The sequence below is a fragment of the Marmota flaviventris genome, chromosome 12 (assembly GCF_047511675.1).
Source record: "Marmota flaviventris isolate mMarFla1 chromosome 12, mMarFla1.hap1, whole genome shotgun sequence".
In the NCBI taxonomy this organism is placed as follows: domain Eukaryota; kingdom Metazoa; phylum Chordata; class Mammalia; order Rodentia; family Sciuridae; genus Marmota; species Marmota flaviventris.
This window is the reverse complement of record NC_092509.1, coordinates 102,206,447-102,230,886: the sequence shown is the minus strand read 5'-3', so window position 1 is coordinate 102,230,886 and position 24,440 is coordinate 102,206,447. Positions and strand designations below refer to the sequence as shown.

Genomic DNA, 24,440 nt, shown 5'->3' with positions numbered 1-24,440 from the left:
TCTGTATTTTTAGCATTGTGTGTTTAAGATACTTATTTATTTGGGCTTTGTGCCTCACCTGCTTTTAAAAAAAAGATAAGTCAACTTAAATTTAAGGAAATTAGCAGTTCCTTTTGGCAGCTAGCAAACAATTTATAAAGAAATTGAAAATATGATTATACCACCGTAAGAGAGATGATCATTTAAATGATATTTATAGCAGGTCCTTTTTACACTTATCTGTTTTTTTCTTTAAAACACACAAGTTTAAGATTATGTGATTTTTAGGATGTATTCCTTAAAAAGAAAGAAAAAGCAACCTTTATAAATAAGATGTTATGTCAAATGTAGTTGGAAATTGTGAAATTAATAATCTGCCTCTTATTTACTTGATTTTATTATTCAGAATTTTAATGTATCTATGTGCAATGAAGTGTAACTGACTTAATTCTTACTATTCAGTAACTATATCTTTAAATATTTAGATTGTTTTTATTTCATCTAGAAATTAAAGATTTTCATAACATTAATCTTCAGAACTATAATGAGATTGAAACAATTATCTTGCTAAATTAATAGATAGTTTCTAATGGTGATGAACAACTGGAAAAAGCCATGGAAGAAATTTTGAGAGATTCTGAGAAGGGGCAAAGCAGTCTTGACTGTCAAAGTTCCAGTGAGATTTCAGACCATTCATTTGGAGATATTCCAGCCAGCCAAACAAATACACCATCTCTTCAGTTAATTTTGGATCCATCTAACACAGGTACTGTAATCAAACTCTTTGAAACCAATCATAATGGAAAGAGAATAGAATGATAATGAAAATTAGCAAACAGTTTTGTTTTACAAGATCAGGACCACTGGGCTTTTTGTTCTGGTTGAGAATTTTCACCTTGGTTTTTGCTCATATATTTGCCTTGAAATCTGGTCACAATAGTCTTTCACAATAAAGAGTATGTTTGGGTCCTAATTTTCCCTCCAATATTTGGCACATGGTTGATCTTTAGTACTTAATGAACAAATATTGGGCAAATATTGAACAAATATCGAACTCTTGAGTATTAGAGAATTCCATTTTCTTCAGTTTGGCTACTCTTATTTTAAGCTAATTATGGTAAAAATTCTAAGTAAAATAGCACATCAATTTTATTGGTGTATTTAATAATAAATACATCTATGTGTGAGTAGGATTTGTACTATAAATACCAGCATTGAGTTTAATATGCTTTTGGGTGCGAAAAAACAAACAAAACTTACACTGACTCCAACTTCAGCTGGCTTAAACACTAGAGATGTGGTTTGATCTGAGTCTGGGGGTATTTTTTTTTTTTTTTTGTAAACTAGTCAGTTCTGTTTTCTTCATGTTGTCCTTCTCCTTAGTTGACTTCCCTCCTTGGCCACTAGCAGAAATTGGTAGGTAGGGTTAGGTGATCTGTTCATGCCAGGTGGCAGAGAGAAAAATTTCATTCTTTTACTAATGACTAAGTTCTGAACCTCATTCTGATTTTACCAACTGACCATTTTCTAGTGATCAGGGAATACAGGTGTAGGCCTTACTTTTAGACTCCTCAATAAGTCACTTTGACAGAGGGGATGGGATTATCCAAATTGGCTTAAGGTACTAGCGATCCCTTTTTTGAATCTTGGTATAAGGTAAATATAGTATAGGCCAAACTGCTAATCAGTGGGGTATGATGGGATATGTATATATGTGATCACAAAGCCTATTATGGCAAGGGTGATTCAGCACTAAAATCTGTCAGTGTGATTTACACATAAATATTGAGAAGAGAAATATCAAATCAGTAGACATAGAAAAAGTAGCAGACAAAAATCAAGATCTTTTATGTATATTAGATATATAAAGTTTTTGTCAAACTGAGAATAGAAGGAAATTTACTTTACTTGATAAATGATATCTATCAAAATCTTGTTATATATTTTATCCCTCAGATTAGATGTATTCTCATTAAGATGTATCTGAACAAAGTGCATTAGCTCTTTGACACTGTTAACTGTCCTATTCTCAGTATTCCTGTGCTGGAGACTTCACCCCATGAAAGATGACTGGAAAAAGAAATGACATCTGATGATTAGAAAAAAAAAGATTGGCAGAATTATTCTCACAATTTGGTAGGGGAAATGATGGATAGTCAATAAATGGTGTTGGAGTAGTTGTTTCTCTTAAAATAAAATTAGGTTTTTAGTTTATATACTAGAATTATTCCTAGTGAATCAAAAATTTAAAAGTGGAAAAAATGTGGACCAGGAGGTGTAGCATCATACTAGAGCTGTGCCTAGTGTGTTCCTTCTGGGTTCAATCATGGGGTGTGGGTTGGGGGACAAATTTCTAAGAAGAAAATATTGGAATATAAGTTGACTGACTCATAGTGGGGTAAGGAGGGGGAGTATGGGAGGAATAGATGAACTCTAGATAGGGCAGGGAGTTAGCAATGATGGTGGAATGTGATGGACATCATTACCCAAAGTACATGTATGAAGACACGAATTGGTGTGAGCATGCTTTATATACAACCAGAGGTATGAAAAATTGTGCTGTATATGTGTGATATGAATTGTAAAACATTCTGCTATCATTTATTTAAAAAAATCAATAATAAAAAGAATATTGGAGAAGTTTTTTTTGTGTGTGGATCAGGTAGGAAAAGTCAAACCAGAAAAGGAAAAGATAGTTGCATTTTTATTTTTAATAATGTTTTTATTAGTTGTTCATGGACGTTTATTTTACTTACCTATCTATATGTGGTGCTGAGAATCGAACCAGTGCCTTGCACATGCTAGACAAGTGCTCTACCACTGAGCCACAACCCCAGCCCAGATAGTTGCATTTTAATAAAGAAAAAATTAAACTTCTTAATGAGAAAGATACCATAAATATTTGTTAAACAACATATGTTTTAGTGATTTGCAAGAAAGACTTAACAGATTTTAGTGTGTAGACATACTTGTGACTAGATTTAAGTTTAGGAGGACTTAACAGCATATATATTTATATGTGTATATAAACATACACACATAAAATGACTTTATTAAAAATATGACATTAGGAACAAACTTTACAAATCATTCTTTTTTCTTGATTAAGGGTACATGGGAAATTGTATTATTTGTTGCACTTTGTTTTGTCATTGAATTTCTTAAAAATCCCAAAGCATACTGGTAATCTGTATTCATATAGTTATTTTTTAATATAGTCCTTGAAAGGAAGAAGTGCCTTTTGCCTTTTATTGTAACACTAATGAGCTATTTGAATGAATTAGCCTTTTCAGTGACTTAAGATATATGATTCTTATTTCCGAGTATATTATGAGACTATCTATTGTGCATCTTTTTATATTCTCAATCCCCATTATCCCAAATACATTTTAAAAAATGTATCTTCTACTGAATATCTCTGTTGGTAAGAAGAATTTCCTTTGCTTTACAGGTAAGTTTTCTGTATTTATTTTCTGAGTCTGTATTTTTAGTTTACATATTGAATAAAAGAACATTTCTGGTATCTTTTCATAGTTGAAATCAATACCATTTTTGCCAGTAGCATTATGGTTAGTTTGAAATGATAGCTTAAGTGTCAAGAAACTGCCTGGAAATGAGACTGAAGTGGTCTAAACTAAACATTAAATGTGTGTTTTTTTGTTAGTTATAAAACTATTTTGATGAGAACTTTTGTTTAAGCATTTTGATACCTTGGTTTTTTTCATTTTGTGTTTTTATACCCTGGCTACTTGGGTTCATCTTTAATAGCAAATCATTCCTGGTTTAAATGTGCTAAAATACCATTTGATTATAAAGATGTGTCTTTTCTCTCCCTTTCTTTGTTATTCTTTTCATCATTCTACTGAAGAATGGATGAGACAATTGAATATGATTTGATTAGTACTGAATTCTTATTTATTTAGGTGAAATTGAGCACCTTACATTTGTTTGTGATTTTTGTCATTTCTATAAGGTTGGCTTTATTGAAAATATTTTTACTCTTTGCCTGCTTAACTCAGGATTTCCATGAGTCATAATCTGATAGTTATCAGTGAATTTTGTCTACATGAAGGTTACAGTTATGGTACATTTGATTGTGCCTAGTAAAATGTTTATCATCATTATTATTATCAATATTGGAAACTTTGAACCTGGGAATCAGATCAAATAAAATGTTTCGTCTCCACCTAGTAGTTACAACATATGTGCTTGAAATGGATGTGGGGCAGGATGTAGGACCTTCATCTTCACTAAATCACCGTGGTGGACCTCTTAGATTTCTATGGAATAATGCCCTTTAAAAAGCATTTATACTCTCTTATGCTGCTGATACACTAGCTGGGGACCAGAGGAGTTAAGTGCCTTATTTAGGCTTATACAGCTATTTTATAGCAGATGTGGGATGAGAAATCAATCCTTTCTGCAACCCAATAAAATGAACCTATGCATAAATTAAAAATATTGGCATATAACAATAGCTCAGCTTTAACTTTCTTTGAGAAAACACTTATGTTCTTGTAGTTAAACTATAAAAATTTAGTTTAATGTATTTCCTATTTCCAGTATATGATTTAGGATCTATTTAAAATCCAGGTTATGAATTTATTAAATAGTAGATACTTTGATCTGTTTTTTTTTTTGGTGAGCATAATTATTTTGAAATTTATCAATGTTGATGCATGTATCAAGTTTTTTTTTTATTGTTGAGTTGTAATCCATTTTATGAATCTATTATGTTAAGGTCTGTGGGTTGTTTCCAGTTTTGGGCTAATCAGTAAAGCTGCTATGAATATTTGTGAACAAATACACTTTGATTTCTTGGGATTAATACCTAGGAGTGGAGTGGCTGCTTTATATGATAAGGTCTTGCCAAGTTATTGAGGCTGGCCTCAAACTTGTGATCCTTTTCTCAGCCTCCAGAATAGCTGGGATTATTAGTGTGGACCACCAGGCTTGGTGAATGTGCTTTGTTTGGAATCTGTTGCCACACTCTACAGTCATGTATATCTAAAAAGAACAAATAAAAATCTATTGCCATATGTGTGTGAGGCTGTTTCTGAACCTTCTGCTTTGTTTCATTGCCTGATATGTCTGTCCTTTTTAAAAATTCCTGCTGTCTTGATTATTGTAGCTTTATAGTAAACCTTAAAATCAGGCAATATTTTCTTTCAAAGTGTTTTTGACTATTCTATTTCTTTTGCATTTTCATAAAAGTTGTAAATTTGGGGTTTATCCTGATATATCTTGGTGAATATATTATGTAAACTTGAAAAGAATGTGTGTTCTGTAGTTTCTGGGTTTTCTATAATTGTTAGATCAAGAAGCTTGTTAAGTCATCTATACCTTGTTGATTTTATGTTTAGTTTTTCTATGCTTTATTGTGTAGTAGTTTGAATTGTCCAAGTATAATTATAGATTTGTCTATTTCTTCATTTGGTTCTATAAATTTTTACTTCATGTATTTTAAAGCTCTGTTTTAGGTGGATAACTCATTTTTATATTTTCTAGGTGAATTCACTCATCATTATGTAATAATTTTTCTTTATCCCTGTGTATTTTCTTTGTTATGAAGCCCATTTATTTTCTACTGATATATTCATTGCAGCTTTCTTTCAGTTAGTATTTATCTAAATTTTGTTTGATATATTTCATTTCTCTTTGAGCATTTGGCAAAATTATACTTGTTTTGTATTGACTTTGGAGTGTTTCTGTTTTTTTACCCTTCAGAAATTTCGACACCCAGACCATCTTCTCCAACTGGACTATCTGAAGAAGATAGTGTTTTATTTAATAAACTGACTTACTTAGGATGTATGAAGGTTTCTTCCCCACGTAATGAAGTGGAGGCTTTACGGGCAATGGCAACCATGAGATCGTCCAGTCAGTACCCCTTTCCTGTTACTCTGTATGTGCCAAATGTTCCAGAAGGTTCTGTGAGGTAAGCTTTAATTTTCTTTTTTTTTTTAGACATGTTCTAAGTCTTTTGAGTGTTGTGAGGGTATTATATCATAAATTCAATGTAGGACTTACTGTGAATTCACTTAATTCTCCGTAGACATGCAAAGTACACGTTATTTAGGCTTACACTGTGTTCCTGATGGTAAGGGATATTTGCAAAATTTTCCTTAGGACATGTAAAATACTTGAGATTTATATTTTTCTATTTTGCGGGAGCAGGAAGATCTGACTTTAGCCTTTAACAGTCATTCAAAGAAGTAGAGTGATGACTAAGTTCTTTGTATTGAAGTAATAGCTATAAAATTTTACATAGTATTGAATAAAATGCTTTTGAGTTTTTCAGAAGTGTCTTATAAATTATTTTTATAAAGTTTTTTAAAAATTAATTTCACAGTATCTCCTAAAAATGCCAAATTGTATTTTAGTGTTATTATTTAGTTTCAGTTTTCCAAACATTCCTTGACAAAGACTTACCTCTAAACGATTACTGACAGTTGCCTCTGTATTACTTCAGCCTATCTCTTAGTTTCTTTGTTTGAGATTTTGAAATGGTCTTGACTGTTTAGATCAATCCAAGGCATAAGATGTATGTAGGGAACATCAGAAAATTATTTCTAAATCCCTCAAACTACTTTTAAATTTTGTGTTCTGTTGTTGAGTCTATGTTTGAAATTTCCTGACATTTTTCTGGGCAAAGAGTTTTCAGTTGAACAGTAACTTGAGGCTTAGATGAACTTAAAGGTAGTGCTCTGAAAAGAAATGGATTTTCCAAGATGATCTGTGCTTGTGTTCTAGTATATGTTTTAACCAGTGATAACCAGTGATAGTATTTTACGTAGCCATGCCTGCTTTGCTTTGGAGTAAACGAGTTAGATCTTAGGAAAATAAGAACAAAGAAATTGTCAAAAGAAGATGAAGAATTTATATGTGTATGTGTAAGGTTTCCAGGAATATATAGATACTCTGTTTTCTAGCATTATTATTACCAATTTATTCTTGTGATTTTAAGATAGTTATGTTTATATGTTGTATATTGATATGGTAAAGCTGTCTTTGTTCCTTGCTAGTAACATATTTTATCTCATTTTTCATCACTCTTCTGCAGAATCATAGACCAATCCAGCAATGTGGAGATAGCATCTTTCCCGATCTATAAAGTGTTATTCTGTGCCCGTGGACACGATGGGACAACAGAGAGCAATTGCTTTGCATTTACAGAGAGTTCTCATGGTTCAGAAGAATTTCAGATACATGTTTTTTCCTGTGAAATTAAAGAGGCAGTAAGTATAATATAGTATAGCAATTTGCTATAGAGCTGAATTAGGGTAGTATTTTTGAATTCTTAATTTCCCTGATAAGTACATTATATAAATTTGGAGATTGCTTCTAAAGACAAAGTTTATCTTGTTAATGGCATAGAACTGAATGCTAAGTCTGATTTATCTATACAATAAAATGATAATTCTAGGTAGGACACTTTCACAATTTAGCAGGAATAAAAGAAAAATACCACTTGATAAATTGTCCTACCACCCTACCACAGTAGCAATTGCTTATGCTCAGAAAGGATGAATATTTTTTCACCTTTCATTTTGCTCAAGTAAATTGGTCTATGTGATTTAAAAAAGTGCTTATAACAATACCTGTGTCTCTCATAGTTGCATAATTACTTTCACTTAGATATTGCACTAATATTGTTTCATAGATCTCTGTGGTTTTCACTAGTGATTATTTGTTATCACTTGGAGGCTGTATTTTGCTCTGGAAAACTAACCTAATTAAAAATATAAATGCTCACATACAGCAGGGGTATCAACTTATAGTCTTTTGAAGATGCCAGTAAGTTCATAACAATATTGTATATTCTTAGGTTGGAGAAATAGCTCAGAATCAAATGGTTGTAAAATACATGGGGAAATATTCTTTGCTGCATCTCTTGAATTGCCCCCAAATTAAAAGAAGTATTATTAGGAGTTTATTACTTGCAATAATTTCAAAGGCATTTTAAATGGGATTGGATGGGCAATTTTGAAAATATCAATTGTCAGAAAATGCTAAAAGCAACAGTTATTTCTAGTCTCCATTTACCATGAAATATGTACAAACTATTGTAATAACAGTTTTGAGAGTTTATTTCTGGTCACAAAATTAGAATGTATAGAAATATAGATCTATGTAATTTTGATAAGAAGCACGATGGATATGTTAATTCTTATGCCCTGGTGATCATCAGTTTGTTTTATACTAAAACGAACATGTACAGACACATAATTTAGATCATAAATATATAAATTTTCTTCCACAACCTATGCTTTGTATAAGAAGTTCAAGTTTTGTGTTTTGTTTTTCAGATAGGTCTTACACTATTTCATCCTGACACTTAGGTATCTATGTATATTTCCATTTCTTGCTCAAAAAGATGTGATAGATAGGAAAGTGAAATGAGTACAAGTGTGTTGCTGGTGTGCCTGGTACATAGTAGGCATTCTTCAAAATGTGTGAAAGAATACATGTGTGTTTTGTGAGTGAGGGGGGCTGTTCTGATCCTTATAAACTCCACTACAGAGGTGGGGAAGCAGATGGTAGAGTCCTGGCATTTCATGTTGGCAGCTGTCATTTAATACACCTGTGTGGTTTCTGGATCACTGGAGCCCAATCTCAAGAAAATGAACTTTGAAGAACTGGACAACCTACTTCTTGGAGAAATAGAAATGCTGCTATAGGAGGAAATTGAAAGGGACCTTGCTGCATTTTCCATAACTGTGATGGTATGAAACTCTCTTTTGGGATTATAGTATCTACTTGTTTCTGAGTTGGAGAAGTGTTTGCTTGTTTTTTTTTAAGAGCTCTGACAGTGGGTAATCAGTGGGAAAAAAATGGGGAATTCTTAGACTGATCATTTTACATATTAAAGAGTATTTATTATATATCTAGAGCATTTATTTGGTACATGATTTCCATATTTAGATGATGTTTTTGAAAGTGTTATACTGTGGGCCATTGGTGGTAGGTAATATACAGTGTTTGAAGGAGAAATATATACACACACAGTGGTCATAGAACCTTATTGTGAGATACCATTTTGAAATGAAGACTAACCCAATATAAATGCAGTGCTTATGCCAGGCATGTGCCAAGCACATACTTGATACTCATAACATCCATGGCATACATATTTATTTAGAGCAGTCCTACTTTATGCCTACTGTCTAGGTCAATTGCCAATATTTTCAAAAGGGTTGTGGTTTTGAATAATGAATTGTGTAGTTACCTTTTGTTTATCCCCAGGCTAAGGGAATGGATAGTAGAGCTGGGTTTGAAGTTAAAGTCATTCACTCTAAGGAGTTATATATTTTCAGCAACAACTTTCTTGTTGCTTAAATATTATAGAAAATGTGAATTTTTGTCTTTCAGTTATTTTTTTTCTTTTTCTAAATATTGTTTTTAGTTGTAGATGGATGCAGTACCTTTATTTTATTTATTTCTTATGTGGTGCTGAGTATCAAACCTAGTGCCTCACACATGCTAGGCAAGAGTGCTCTCACAGAGATACAATCCCAGACCTCTCAGTTATGTTTATAAGGGGATTTATCAGGCACATATTTTGCCTTCCACCTACCTTTGTGGTTTACTCAAGTTTTTTATAGAAGCTATCAGCATCATCTTGTCTTCCCTAAAAAATTAATTATAGTTAATCCAAAGCCATTTAATTACTGGTTATCTGGTTCCTGGAAATTTCCTGTTTTGTAATAGAGGGACAACTGTAGTCCTCAGTAGTTAAGTCCCTTCTGGTGGGTACAAGCAATTGGCTTAGATAGCCTAGGAGCCATGTGACAGGTATTCTTTTGCTTAAGTATATACTGTATGGCAATGACACTGATTTATTTTCCTTTTTTTCCTCCCCAGACTCCCTGGATGACATCTACAGAGGTTTTTCTGTTAAAGGCAAGAAGATGACTCTTCAAGCAGGAGTAACTGCACGGCTACTACTGTCTGCTGTCACTTCACTGTAAAAATCTTCAAGCAGCAGGCACCAATGGTGGCAGAAGGGAATCCCAGTGAGGGTGATGATGGCTCTCTTGGACAGCTGTGATGCAAGGGTTAGGAGTTCCCACAGAAGGGTCACGACACATTTGACTCTGGATATTCTTCTGCAGGACTCTGTTGGAGTGGATCTCTGTGTCCTCTGGCAAAAGAATTGGTCTGTCCAATCAGAATTATCTTAATGTTAGTGATCTTTGTGCAGAGAGAGTTATGTGGTAGGCTTCTGAACTGCAATCTTAGCAAAATATCCGATATAGTGAAAAAAGCCAAGTCACCAATTCTAGTTGCATCTTTATGGATATATTATACAGAACTTTTAAAAGATATTTTAGAAGGCTTGATTGACTCTCTGAGATTTTATTTCTGTTATTGAGTAAGATCATTTTCTTCAAAACATTTTTTATGATGTTTTGGTGTTATAATTATATTAATACTAGCGACTGTCAGCGTTATGTTATTACAAGCACAGTTTTTCCTCATGTGGAGTTAAAGGCATTCAAAGGTATTTTGTGCTAAATGTCAATGGTATCAGTTGGGAAGATGAATTTTTAATGCAGTACATTTTCTTGGGCTTGCCAATATACTGCTATATAAAAGAAAACTACTTTTTGCATTGGAAAATATTTCTAAAAACATATTCATGTAGACAGTTACTTGCCTTATTTTGAAAGATGATTCAGAAATATTCTGGTTATGTTTTCTTTGAATTTTATAATTTTAAAAATATTTCTTGGATACTTTTTTTTTAAAAAAATATATTTTTAGTTGTAGTTGAACACAATACCTTTATTTTATTTATTTATTTTCATGTGGTGCTGAGGATCGAACCCAGTGCCTCATACATGCTAGGCAAGCACTCTACTGTTGAGCCACAACCCCAGCCCTAATAATTTTTTAAAAAATATTTATTTTTTAGTTATAGGTGGACACAATATCTTTATTTTATTTTTTTAATGTGGTGCTGAGTATTGAACCTAGTGCCTCACGCATGCTAGTCGAGCATTCTACCTCCGAGCCACAACCCCAGCCCCCCAATAATTTTTTAATTACAGTGAATGTAATAGGTTCTTTCAGTGACACATGTATTTAAAAGTTGTTTAAAACAACAGGTTGTTTTAGGATGCTGTTCGTAGAATGTTTTTTCCTACCTTTTTTGGATGAACATTTACTTGATACATGATGTTTCTGAAAGAGTAGGTTATCATACACCAATATTAATAGAAAGGCTTTATCTTGGAAACCCTAGCTATATTTAAGTAAATGCTTTGTTATATAATAGCTTTGTTTGGACTTTTAACATATAATACATATCTGAGACTTTGCAAAATACTGAAATAAAGAAGAAAATAAAAGGTGACCTGAATTCTATCACAGTTAAAATTTTGGGATATTTCCATTCCAGATACCTATGGGTGCTGTCTTCCCACCCTCATTTAAAAATAACAACAACCCCAAGCAGATAACAAAGTTTTGTGTTTATTAGTGCTTTCTATGGGTACTGCTTTTGGGGGAAAATAGTTCTGTTTTATTTATCAATAAATCTTTGCCTTCTGCAATGAAAATGCCCCTTCTAGATAATTATTTTTGTGTGTATTTCAATAATGTAACATATGAAGTATTTGCCATGGTATGTAGTTTTAATTTTCTTCACATAATTTTGACTATCCAATTTGTTTCAAGAATCATAGACATTGAAAATCATTTTTTATTAATTTACCTTGACAATCCTTGGGTCACGTATAGGATTCAGCTTGTTCATACACACTGTAGAATTTACAAGTGATTTTAACCTTTTTGGTGGAAATAACAACTTGTAAGATAAGGTTAGCTTTAAATGCTGTTAATGAAGTTAATATGTTGTTGTACATAATTCTCCAAAAGAAAGGTGCAGTCTGTTTTTTCCCCCATTATTCTTTACCACTCTGGGTTCGCTCCATATACTTAACCTTTTAAAAATAAATTCCTGAAGCCTTACCATCCTCTTTAGAATTTGTCTAATTCTTTGCCTTTTTTGGTGATGTAGCCTTTTGATGTGGCAAGCTTGCTGGTATCTCTGACACAAAGAAAATAAAAGGGTGAGAAGAAGGGATGAGAAGGGACAGGAGAGAATAAATATCAATGGAATTTGACTTAATTTTTCTAAAATTATATATAAGTGTTTCCCTAATTTCACATATTATGATGTTTGCTTAAAAAACATTTTAATTGCATATGTAAAAAGTAGACACTGGATTTCACATTTTATTTAGGAAGTACATTGTATCCAAAGAACTAAAAGTAATTTAAAGTCATTATTTACACTTCACCTTCTAGGTATAGTCTTCAATAGCATATTTATATTGTGTTGTTTGATTACGTTTTCCTTCTTAACACTAAAATTATTGAGCTAAGTTCAATAAGTATGCATCTTAGGCTAAATATTTTTGGTTTTGGCTTACCTAATTATTTTTACTTTCCCAAACCAAGTACATTCAACTAACATTTGTTACAATGTAACTTCCATGTTCTCTTCTGTATCCCTAGCACTGTAACTCAAAAATGTCTTGAGTAAGTTAATTTGTCATTGTTTTAATAGTCTCTGGAGTTGAGGCCTACAGTTCTTATGAATATCAAACCTTTGCTGCTTTTATTGTTTTTACTTGTTTATATATGATTGTAATGGGATAACATGGTAAAATACTTTTAAACGTTCATAACCACTGTGAACCAAATATGGTCCTACAACCAAAGTTGAACTTTAGGTGGGCAGGAATATTTCTACAGTTGCTAAAAATGTTAACAAATAATGTTAATCAGCTAATTTAAGAAACTATTAATTGACATTGAAAAGGAGTTTAGGGTAATCACTGATTAACATGTAAATGTGAGTACTAAAAGTTTGAGGACTAGTTGTTTTTGAATGTGTTAGGCTGTATGTATACAGAAAAAGCTTATGCCAGAATATATGAATAAAACTAAAGTAGAAAAGTAGAAAAATAAGAAAGACTGCATTCTTTAACAAATTTTTATTGCTGAAGGAGTACTCTTGTTTTAAATGAATTAAAAAAGTTGTATTCGTAAAGCAATATATTCAATGACAATTTGAATTTATCTAATAAGTAAAAGATTTGTTAATATTCAGAGTAATCTCCTTACTTTTAATTTACCATTTTGAGGTATTGAAAATATGACCTTTGTTTAACCCCTCTTGTTTCACCTCATTTTCATTATTCAACCTATGGATGGGATAAGAGATTCGAAGTTGTTGCTTCAAGATCACAAGTATGAGATGTTAATATATTTTTTTTGCAGATGAGGAAGAGAATAACTTCTGGAAAGGTGTGGGATTTATAATATTTTGCTGCTTTAGGAAAAATATGAGCCATTTGTGTCTGTATATAACTATGTGTGTGTATATGTGTATATATATTTAAGTGGACATTAGAAGGTCCTAATACTAATAGAATACATTAAGACCATTCATCATCCCTTCATTCGCAGAATCCTTTAGTATTTTTATACTATGACAACATTGAGTAAAAATACTGGAATCTCTTCAAGTGATGTTCTCGTGAATGCTTATTTCTGAAAGTGGGATTTGCTTTTATTCTGTGGCTCAGATTCTAGTCCTCTGAGGCTGAGAAGTGAAAAGAGAAATTGAAGACTTGAGCTGAAACCTTGTTTGTGAGCATACATTTGGAAGATGTAGAGCCTAGCATCATCTTAAGATCCAGTCAAAATACTTCAGTGTATTTTAAAGCCTAGAGACGTCTGTAAATTGATATGGCTTCCTTGATGAACCTAAATTAGTTTATTTTTATTACCAAGTTTAAATACCAGAGTTGAAACAAACAAAACAAGAATATTTGAAACATGTCTTTTTTGATTGTTTCTTAAAGAATTCTTTCTTAGTGAGGCGGCCATTCCTCAATATGAATACACTTGGGCATATTTCTCTACTCTAGTGAGGCACATATACATATAAACTTATTGAATTTAATTCCCTATTTTACTATTCTACAAGAGAAAGTCATTGATAATCAGGGAGCTAATCTAAATAATATTAGGAAGCAGTCTCCTTAAGAAGCCCTCAACTTAGAATTCTAGACAACTCGATCATTTAATAGCTGCATGATTTTTGGAAAGTTTTTGAACCCCATTTTAATCATTTGCAAAAAGTATTGCAAATTCTGTCAGGCCTGCTTTATAAACCTACTTTGGAGAATCAGATATTGTAGTGTGTATTAATGGAGTATGTAAACTAAAAAGCTATATATCTATATCTATCTATCTATATATAAAATCATTATTGATAAATAGCAGTAAATAACATCTAAGTTTTCTAACAGTGATAACCTATTTGTGTATCAGATAGCAAAGATACCCTGCTGTCCATACTGGAGAGAAATTTTTCATAATAATAAAATATTCTTCACTCTATAGAATAATTTTTTCCTAACAAATGATGTACATGCTATCTCAGCAATTTCTTGGAAGGAAATCTTGCCTTTTCATTAGGTATTATCAGAGAACTTCTTCAAAGAAAGTTTTTTATAATAATTAAATGATCTCCTTTGGTACTGATGGTATTTTTTTCCCTCTCTCCTGGACAGGCGTATCATGCTTTTTTGTACTGGGGCGGATTCTGAATCACTGTTAAAGATATCAACTTACTTTTTCTCCTGAGTGCACCTCATTGTCTTGTCTTTCTTAATTCTCAGGTTTCCCAGATCCTTGTTGCAACTCCTAAATGTTAGTTCTCATCTCTAGTGTTTACATTGGAATTTTATCTGTTGTAAGTTTGAAAACATACATCATACTTGAAATGATGTTCTTTTATTACTTTCATAAAGTTAAAATATTCTGTGAAATTAATTTGCCTTTCGAGGGATATTGTTAGCAATATTTTCCCTCTTAGACTTCAAACTGATGATAGTCTTCAGGATATGATTTATTTAGAGTTAGGATGATCTATCTACATTTACTACATATGGTTTTGACTCACCCCTCTTTAATGCATAAGTGATGAAAAATATTTATGCAATATCTAAATGACTAATGGATTCTTAGATTATATATCTTTTATCTATTTAAGAAAATTGTGATCATGGAAAGTAATAGACTCAAAAATCAGAGAAGGGTATCAGAATGCAGTTAAAACTCATGCCTAATGGTATTTCCATTTTTATTTTTTTAGGTAAGCAGAATTTTATATAGTTTCTGTACAGCATTCAAACGTTCTTCCAGACAAGTGTCTGATGTTAAAGACTCGATTATTCCTACCCCCGACAGTGATGTGTTTACCTTTGGTGTCTCCTTGGAGGTAAAAGAAGATGATGGAAAAGGAAACTTTAGGTGAGGTTATTTATGAAGGAAAAAAATATATCATTATCCCTGAAATATAATATTGGCTAATCTAAAATTTCCCCAAGCTAGACAATGTTGGCATAAAGTGTTAAACTGGTAAGGGAATATTTGGTGAATATGTTTCATTGTTCTGATGCTTTTCAGATATTTAAATGATTTTCTTAATAATTTAAAAGTACTAAAGTTTATTATAGTAAATTTAGTAAAATAATAAAAATAGAAGGAGAAACTTTAATCTTGCCAGCCATAGGTAATTACTTCCAATATTTAGTTTATCCCCTTTGTTTATTTCTAAGGGAATTTTAAAATGATTGTATATATACAAGTAGTTTCTTTACATTTTAAGAATTTCTCATTAAAATGTCTTAAAATAATTTTTAATGGTAACTAATAGTATATTATATAGTTCAGCTATCATTTAATTGTCCATTTTTTTTCTATTGGACATTTAAAATGTTTTTCTCCAGTTTAAAAACAGGCAATTAATAAGAAATATTTATGCTATTTAATAACCACCTATATGCCTTAACTGTGCTTTTAATTCTAACAGTAATTACTAGGAAGATAATTTAGATGTAGAAATAGAATTTCAGATCAAATAAGTTGTTCCTGATAGTTTTCCTTTTCAGTTGAGAACTTCTATTTTCAACATTTATTGTTTTAATGAATTAATTCATTATATGAATAATGAGTTTAGCTAGATATGGGGACACATACCGGTAATCCCAGCTACTTGGGATGTTTAAGCAGGAGGATTGCAAGTCCCAGGCCAACCTGGCAACTTAGTGAGACCCTGATTCAAAATAAAAAATAGAAAGGACTGAGGATGTAACTCACTGGTTAAGGTGCTCTGGGTTCAATCCTCAGTATTGGCTTCCCCCCAAAAGAATCATTTGGTTTAGGCTTGAATTTGATTAACTTACCGCTATCTATCTTGGTCAATCTTTTCTTTGTATGTTTTTGAATATGTCATAACATCTTGAATGCTGTCTTAAAATTAAAGTTCTCAATGTTTTTGCCTTCTGTTTCACTATATAATAGGCACCCATGACTATCCAGCCAGCTAAACCAGAAATGTGACTGTCTTAAAAATAGCGAATAAACTATATTTTAAAATTTATTAAACAATAACTAAAACTTGCAATTATAGCTTTAATTATTTTTAGTTGTAGATGGACACAATACCTTTATTTTATTTATTTATTTAAAAATGGTGCTGAGGATTGAACCCAGTGCTTCACACCTGCCAAGCGAGAGCTCTACCACTGAGCCACAACCTCAGCCCTGCAATTGTATCATGTTACATCTTGGTTTTAAACTTGGTTAGGAGATGAAATGTAAGGCTCTTTTAAGTCCAGTTTAAAAATTAATGGAAATTTCTGTTTCTGACCATAAAATTTATAGTTTGTTATCTGTGGCAAGGTGAGAGTTTAGCACATTGTATTTATTTATTTATTTGTGGTGCTGGGGATTGAATCCAGGGCCTTGTGCATGCAAGGCAAGTGCTCTACCAACTGAGCTATATCCCCAGCTCAGCACATTTATTTTATTTTATTCATTTATTTATATGTGGTGCTGAGGACCAAACCTAGTGCCTCACATGTGCTAGGCGCATTGCATGCTCTACCACTGAGCCACAAACTCAGGCCAAGAGTATAACACATCTTAAGAGTCATTGCTTAAATACTTGATTGTCTTGTTCAAACCTTGGAATAGGTTATCTTATTTGATTATATTATTATATTGGTAATTTTTGTTCTTTTTGAATATTTCAGCCCTGTGCCAAAGGATAGAGATAAATTTTATTTCAAATTAAAGCAAGGAATAGAGAAGAAGGTTGTAATTACAGTGCAGCAACTTTCTAACAAAGAATTAGCTATTGAAAGGTAAGTATCTTGCTCCTAAATGCTATCAAAACTTGTGTTGACATTGATACTACTTTCAAAAGACAAGCTATTGAATCAACTCTGTTGCTCAGTGTGGCTTTTCATTATACTTTCTCCAAATAAAAATGAAGATGAGAATAATAATGCTGTCTCCACTTCAAGTTACATATAACTAACTTCACTGAAAATCTCATTTGATGGGGAAAATATACATGCAATTACCTTAGTTTTTCAATAATTCTTTCAACCCTTTTATTTTCTCTTATTTGCGTATACAGCACAAATACCTTAACTTTTGAATTATTTTTCCATTTGAGTAGGCTTAAATATAGATATATATTTTTAAAATATATAAATGCATAGACACAAATTGTTTATCTTTCATAGGAAAGCTATTCACAAAACAAAACTTGTAGGACAAACAATACTGTAAACAAAGTCAATAACAGATGATAATTCTGAAAGAATATTCGTATTGTAGATATCACATTTCTAAACAATTGGAAGAAAATAAAGGAGAAAAATATACTAGAGTATGAATAAATAAATCATGGAAAAGCTGTTGAGATGCCTAGCATATTTAAAGATGTCTTAATTCACAAATATGGAGATGTAAATGAAAGTAAGCACAAGATATCAGATTGGAAAAATATGTAGTGATGGTACAGATACAGGAAAAAGAATATTCTCATGTTGTTAATGGAAGTGTCAAGTGTGTGTGTACACCCATTTTGCAAAAACAATGTGGCAGCATGTAAAAATATTTTTTAAAAAGTCCTATAATTGGATACATTGGTCTTAGGGAAATTATTCTATTGGAGATAAGAGTAATGCTATATAAAGATATTTTTAAAGATGTTTATTAATAAACAGCATTGCTTGTAGTGGCAAAAAATTGGAAATGCACATTTTTATTCACTTGGCTTCAAGGAATGGGAGAAATTGGTGATAAGCAAGAGAAAAAAAACCTCTTCATCAAGATTGCTGTATACTGTGACTACTCCCTGTGTCTTCCTTCTACATTTCTTGGACTGGAATTATGGTGGAGGCAACCGAGATAACAATTGATGACATCACAGCCCCTTTGTCCTTATGAAAGCTAGGAGAAGATGTGTGGTCCCCAACCATTTTTAGTTTTCTGTAGGAAGTAGAATACTTAGTTCTATTTTGTTCCAATCTTTGGATCCTGTTGCCTATTTTCAGGTAACAGAAAAAGTTCAATTCAGCATAAAATCACTATGGTATGGTGATGTATGCATGTTTAAAAAAGTTGTTTGCAAATTTGACCATGTATAAAAATCATATTTCATCATTTGTAAGACATATGTTTTCATATTTAACATCCCTGAAATTGTGATGTGCTTTATAGTTGATAACATCTTATAATTGTCACCTTTCTCTGTCATTCTTAGTGGTATAAAAAAGTGTCTTAATTATATAGTCTTAAAATTGATGAAAAATGAGCTGAAGAGAAAAAATTTTGCTAAATATTAAAGTCCTAAAGAATATTGTTTTATTACATATAATAACCTTTCATTAAAAAAATTGGCTAGTGTTAGATAATAGCCATTTTTAAATTTTTTATTTGGAAGCAATTTCAAACTTTCAGAAGCATTTAAAAAAATTAAACTAGTATTAGAGAGAATAATTTTAAGACTATAAAAACATTCTGCTCCTTATCAAAATTTTCTCCTTGATCTAGCAATCATTCATGATTCTTGTCTGATTTAGTCTTTATGATTGTGATTACAAAATGATAATTTTTCAACTCCTGTATTACCATCCCTATATTATTATCAGATCATGGCACTCTGTTGTAAATTAGAGCCTTCTCTTCTCTTCCACTTAGTTATCTATTTGTTTTTGGTATTGACTCCTGGATTTAATTTTTAAAAATTAAAATTATTTGTCAATGGACCTTTATTTTATTTATTTATATGTAGTGCTGTGAATTGAACCCAGGGCCTCACACACGCCAGGCAAGCGCTCTACCACTGAGCCACAACCCTGGTCCTGGATTTCATTTTTTTTCTCCAATACTTTGTAATTCACTCTAGTACTTAGTACTTTTATTGTTTTATTTGCCGAGAATGAGCCACTAGGAAACCTTCAAACCCCATTCTAGATGACATATCACATCATTATGTTGAGCACTTCCTTTTGCATGTTACAAAAAAGCAACTTTATATTTAATAAGCCTATAGTGACATGTATAATAAGTATTAGGTGTTGAATAATTTAACTTTAAATAAGTATTATTTCAAAATATTAGAGTTTTATGATTAAATGGCATATTATACCTAAACGATGCAAACTATGCTTGGATGTAAAGCATTTCTTTTCCCAATGAGAAGCCCCAAGTTTGATAAACTTAAATAAAGAAAGCTTGATAAATATAGGTGGAATAGTTGAGGGCCTAATTATATATCTTTTTGGTAACTTGGTTAAACATTTACACATACATTTAAAGTAGAAAACAATAGTTTAGAAATGCTACTTTAGCTTACTTTTTCAGAAAATTTTTTTTTAGTTGATGATGGACCTTCATTTTATTTAGTTATTTGTATGTGGTGCTGAGAATCAAACATAGTGCCTCACACAGGTGAGGCAAGCTGTCTACCACTGAGTCACAACCCCAGCCCTAGCCTACTTTTATATTCATAAAATAGTTTTATTCAGATTTTTCCAATAGTCTCATCATCACCTAAACTACTTTTTGGATGTTTTTTTCAGAATACCAATATTTTTTCAGAGCCTGTTATCTCATGTTACACTTAGGTTCCTTGAGAGGAACCTATTGTGAATTAGTATGTGTCTGTCATTAGGAAATTTTCCTAAGTATAAAGCATACAAAATCAATAACTTTCCTACATCAATAATTAATTTGCTGAAGAAGAAATCAGGAAAACAGTCCCATTCACAAAAGCCTTAAAAAAATAAAAAGGTACCTAGGAATAAACCTAAACAAGGAGATGAAAGACGTCTTCAATGTAAATTATTGAACCCCGAATAAAGAAATTCAAGTTACTAGAAGATAGAAATATCTCCCACGTTCATGGATACAGAGAATTGATATTGTTAAAATGATCATATTATCAAAAGTGATGTACAGATTCAATGTACTTCTCATCAAAATACTAATGAGATTCTTGACAGAATTAGGAAAATCAATTCTTAAATTCTTTTGGAAGTATAAAGAGCCCGAAATAGCCAAATCAATCCTAAGTAAAAACAACAACAACAAAACAAACATCACAATACCTGAGTTCAAATTATACTTCAGAGCTATAGTAACAAAAACTGCATGGTACTGGCATAAAAATGGGTACATAGACCAGTGGAACAGAATAGAAGAGATAGAGACAAATCCATATAGATACTGATCCTTGACAAAGGCACCAAAAATGTATGTTGGAGAACAGGTAGCCATTTTAATGTTTTCATGTTGCTGGGAATACTGGCTCTCCATATATAGAAAAGTAAGGCTAGATTCCTGTTTCTCACTTTGCACAATAGCCAACTCGAAAGGATCAAAGACTTAGGAATTAGACCAGCAACTTTGCAACTCAGAAGAAAGCATAGGGTCAACACTCCAACATATAGGCCCAGGCAATGACTTCCTCAATAGGCCTCCTGAAGCCTATAGGAAATAATATTGAGAATTAATAAATGGGATGGCATCAAACTGAAAAGCTTCTACACAGCAGAAAAAACAGTTAAAAATGTGAAGAGAAAGCCTACAGAATGGAGAAAAATTTTGCTAGTTTCTCTTCTGACAGGATATTAATACCCAGAATATAGAAAGAACTCGGACCCCTAAAACAGGTAATTCTGTAAATGGGCAAAGTAACTTAACAGACATTCTCAAAAGAAATACAGATGGCTAACAAATATTTGAAAAATGTTCAACGACTTTAGTAGTTAGGGAAATGCAAATCAAAACTATATGGAAATTTTATCTCTTTCAGTTACAGTGATAGCCATCAAGAATACAAATGATAAGAATTGCTGAAGAGGAAGTTGGGGAAAAGGGACACTTTTACAAGTGTTGGTGGGATTGTAATTTAGTACAACCACTTTGCAAATCAGTATGGAGCTTCTTCAGAAGACTATGCAGGAAACCAACATATTACTCATCTATACCACTCCTTGGTAGTTATTCTAAAGAATTAAAGTTAGCATACTACAGTAGTACGTGCATAACCATGTTTATAGCAGCACAATTCACAATAGCTAAGCTATGGAACCAGCCTACCTGTTTATCAGTGGGTGAACAGATAAAGAATATGTGGTATATGTTTACAATGGAGTTTTATCCAATCATAAAGAAAAGTGAAATACGTCATTTGCAGATAAGTGGATGGAGTATTTTATTAAGTGAAATAAGCCAAACTCATAATGTCAAGGATCATGTGAGGACTCTAGAGAAGATAAAGGAAAAAAGTTGGTGGGGGGAATCTCATGAAAATTGAAGGGAGACCAGTAGAGCAAAGGAATAGGAAAGGGAAAGAACTGGGTAATGATATTTATCAAATTATATTGTTATATCTTGTGCATACATCAATATGTAACAACAAATCTCATTATTATGTATAACTATAATGTACCAATAAAAATATGGAACAATAAGTCGGGAGTGATGGCGCATACGTGTAATCCCAGCAGCTTGGGAGGCTGAGGCAGGAGGATTTTGAGTTCAAAGCCAGCCTCAATGAAAGTGAGGTTCTAAGTAACTCAGAGAGACTCTGTCTGTAAATAAAATACAAAACAGGGCTGGAGATGTGGCTTAGTAGTTGAGTGCCTCTGAGTTCAATCCCTGCTACCAGAAAAAAAAAAAAAAAAAGGAACAGCAAAAAAGAAAAATTTCCTACATGTATTCGTTTGTATATATCAGGACAGTTGTTTTTAAAATTAATTCCACACATAACTGCTTAGTATATTGTTTTAATTTTATTTCTTTTTAAATTGACACACTGGGCATAGTGGTGCACACCTGTAATCCAACCTACCTGGGAGGCTGAAACAGGAAGATTGCAAATTTGAGGTCAGCCTCCATAACCCTGTCTTGAAGTAAGAAAATACAAAAATTTTAAAATAAATTGACAAAAAATTTATGTTTATTTTGTATAACATTTTGAAATTTGGATACATTGTGGGATGCGTAAGTTGTATTGTTTTTATTTTAATATAACTATTGATGATAATATCTAATACAATTCTGAGTTCATATATTCAGTAATCAGTGTTAAATTTCTTTGCCTACTTTTTCACTCATTCTATCAGAGACCTTTATAAATATCCAAATTAGAATTAACTGACATTGCTTCAGGCTAATGAGTCTTGTCCTAATAATACTTTGTTTGTTATAACAGAATTACCTGTGATATGGGAGATTTTGTAAATACTCAGATTTTCGAAAATGAAACCTTTGCTTTTTATTGTGTTAAATGTGATATTAATTGTGTTTAAATCACAAACTGTAAATGGTGGTTTAAGTAACCCAGTAGGTGGCACTCTTATCAAGATAGTTCTTTTTTTAAAAATTATTTTTAATATTTATTTTTCGGTTTTAGGTGGACACAATAACCCCAGTTTACATTTATGAGGTGCTGAGGATCGAACCTAATGCCTTGTGCATGCTAGGCGAGCGCTCTACCACTGAGCCACAACCCCAGCCCCAAGACAGTTCTTAATATATATGCATCTTTAACACTGCTGCTGACAAAATTAATTTGAAGTGTAAAGACATTGTGTGAAAGAAAATCCTTCAAATTACATTATTTGTGCCTATCACTGAAGGAGAAAACTTTTCATTATATAAAATTTCCAACATATACAAAAGTAGAAGGAATCATATAAAATCCCAATGTACCTATCACCTACATGGAATTCTAATAATCAGTATTCTTTTTTAAAAATATGTTCAAGGGTATCTTGTATATTGATATTTGACAAATTATTAATACAAATTATACTGCAGTTGTTTGTCTCAGCACCTTTATAGCCAAGTATATTGTTAATCCCAGAATCTTGAGTATCTAGGACTGTGCTTGGAACAAAGAACATTATAATTAGTTATTTAATTATTATGTAGCACTTTCTCTGTGCTGGGTACTTTTCTAGGTACTACCTATGAGGTATTATTTTCATTTTACATTTGAGAAAAACGTGAATTACAGAAGTTAAATAACTTGTCTGAAGTCATACAGTTAATTTTGAATTGAGTCCATCTAGTACTAGAATACATACTTTTATTCTCTACTTCCTCTGTTTTAAACCTTGGATAAATGAATAAAAAGTATATATAATTTTATATTAGAGCATTGGTGAAATTTGTTGTAATATGGAATGAGTTATTGAATGAACATTGAACCTAATAAAAGTCCCTATGTTTTTTAGAGGAGACGTGAAAAACTGATCTCTTCTTTTGACAAATTGTATACTTTCCTCAGTTATCTGTGCTGGACATCACATATAAAGCTTTAAGAATGGGATTTTGGGGCTGGGATTGTGGCTCAGCGGTAGAGCGCTCACCTAGCATGGGCAGGACCCAGGTTCGATCCTCAGCACCACATAAAAATGAAGGCATTGTGTTGTGTCCATCTACACCTAAAAAATAAATATTAAAAAAAGAATGGGATGTAAAATAGAGAACAGTAATAATAATGACAAATATTTATTGAGGACTTAGTAAGTGGCTGTTTAACAATTCAGTTGTCTCAACATGTGAGGAGGATGTTATTATCATTAATCCATTTTTGTAGATGATGAAACAGAGGCTTAATGAGGTTAAGTAACTTTGGTCATTTGGTCAGAAACTGATCCAGGATTTAACCAAAGCCATCTGATTTCTAGGTATATGTATTCTTAAAGACTGAATCCAGTTAAATCTTGATTATATGCTAGATTTAAAATAAACCAGTTACAAGATAAACAAATTAGTAATCTTTGGTAATTTTCAGCACAATTTGAAAGTGATATAGGTGTTGGCGCATCCAGGTGATTGCCAGGGATTTCAAATCCACCATGCCCTGGGAGAAAAGCTGACTGGTTTGTAGAAGAGAAAACTAGCATCAACCACTAAGAGGAGAATGTAAGACTATTGTGGTCTGAGATGTGTGAGGTGAGGAAGTTCTATGCTGAATCATGGAGGAACTCCAGCTGAAACACTGAAGTGTACACAGGGCTGTTCAGGTCAGGTTCTGGTGTTGCCACAGCAGAAACAGT

The 24,440-nt window shown here is 32.1% G+C and overlaps 1 protein-coding gene across 3 annotated transcripts in view; it reads left to right on the top strand.

The window, feature by feature from the left end:
* The window catches only part of Rabgap1l (RAB GTPase activating protein 1 like), a 620,475-nt gene that overhangs the window by 67,206 nt on the left and 528,829 nt on the right, over positions 1-24,440 (top strand). For all 3 annotated transcript variants that reach the window (XM_071600291.1, XM_071600292.1, XM_027935052.2), the window contains 5 exons: positions 559-745; positions 5,707-5,917; positions 7,043-7,217; positions 15,158-15,315; positions 17,103-17,213. In XM_071600291.1, coding sequence (XP_071456392.1) covers positions 559-745; positions 5,707-5,917; positions 7,043-7,217; positions 15,158-15,315; positions 17,103-17,213 — 842 coding nt within the window. The remainder of the gene's footprint in view (positions 1-558; positions 746-5,706; positions 5,918-7,042; positions 7,218-15,157; positions 15,316-17,102; positions 17,214-24,440) is intronic.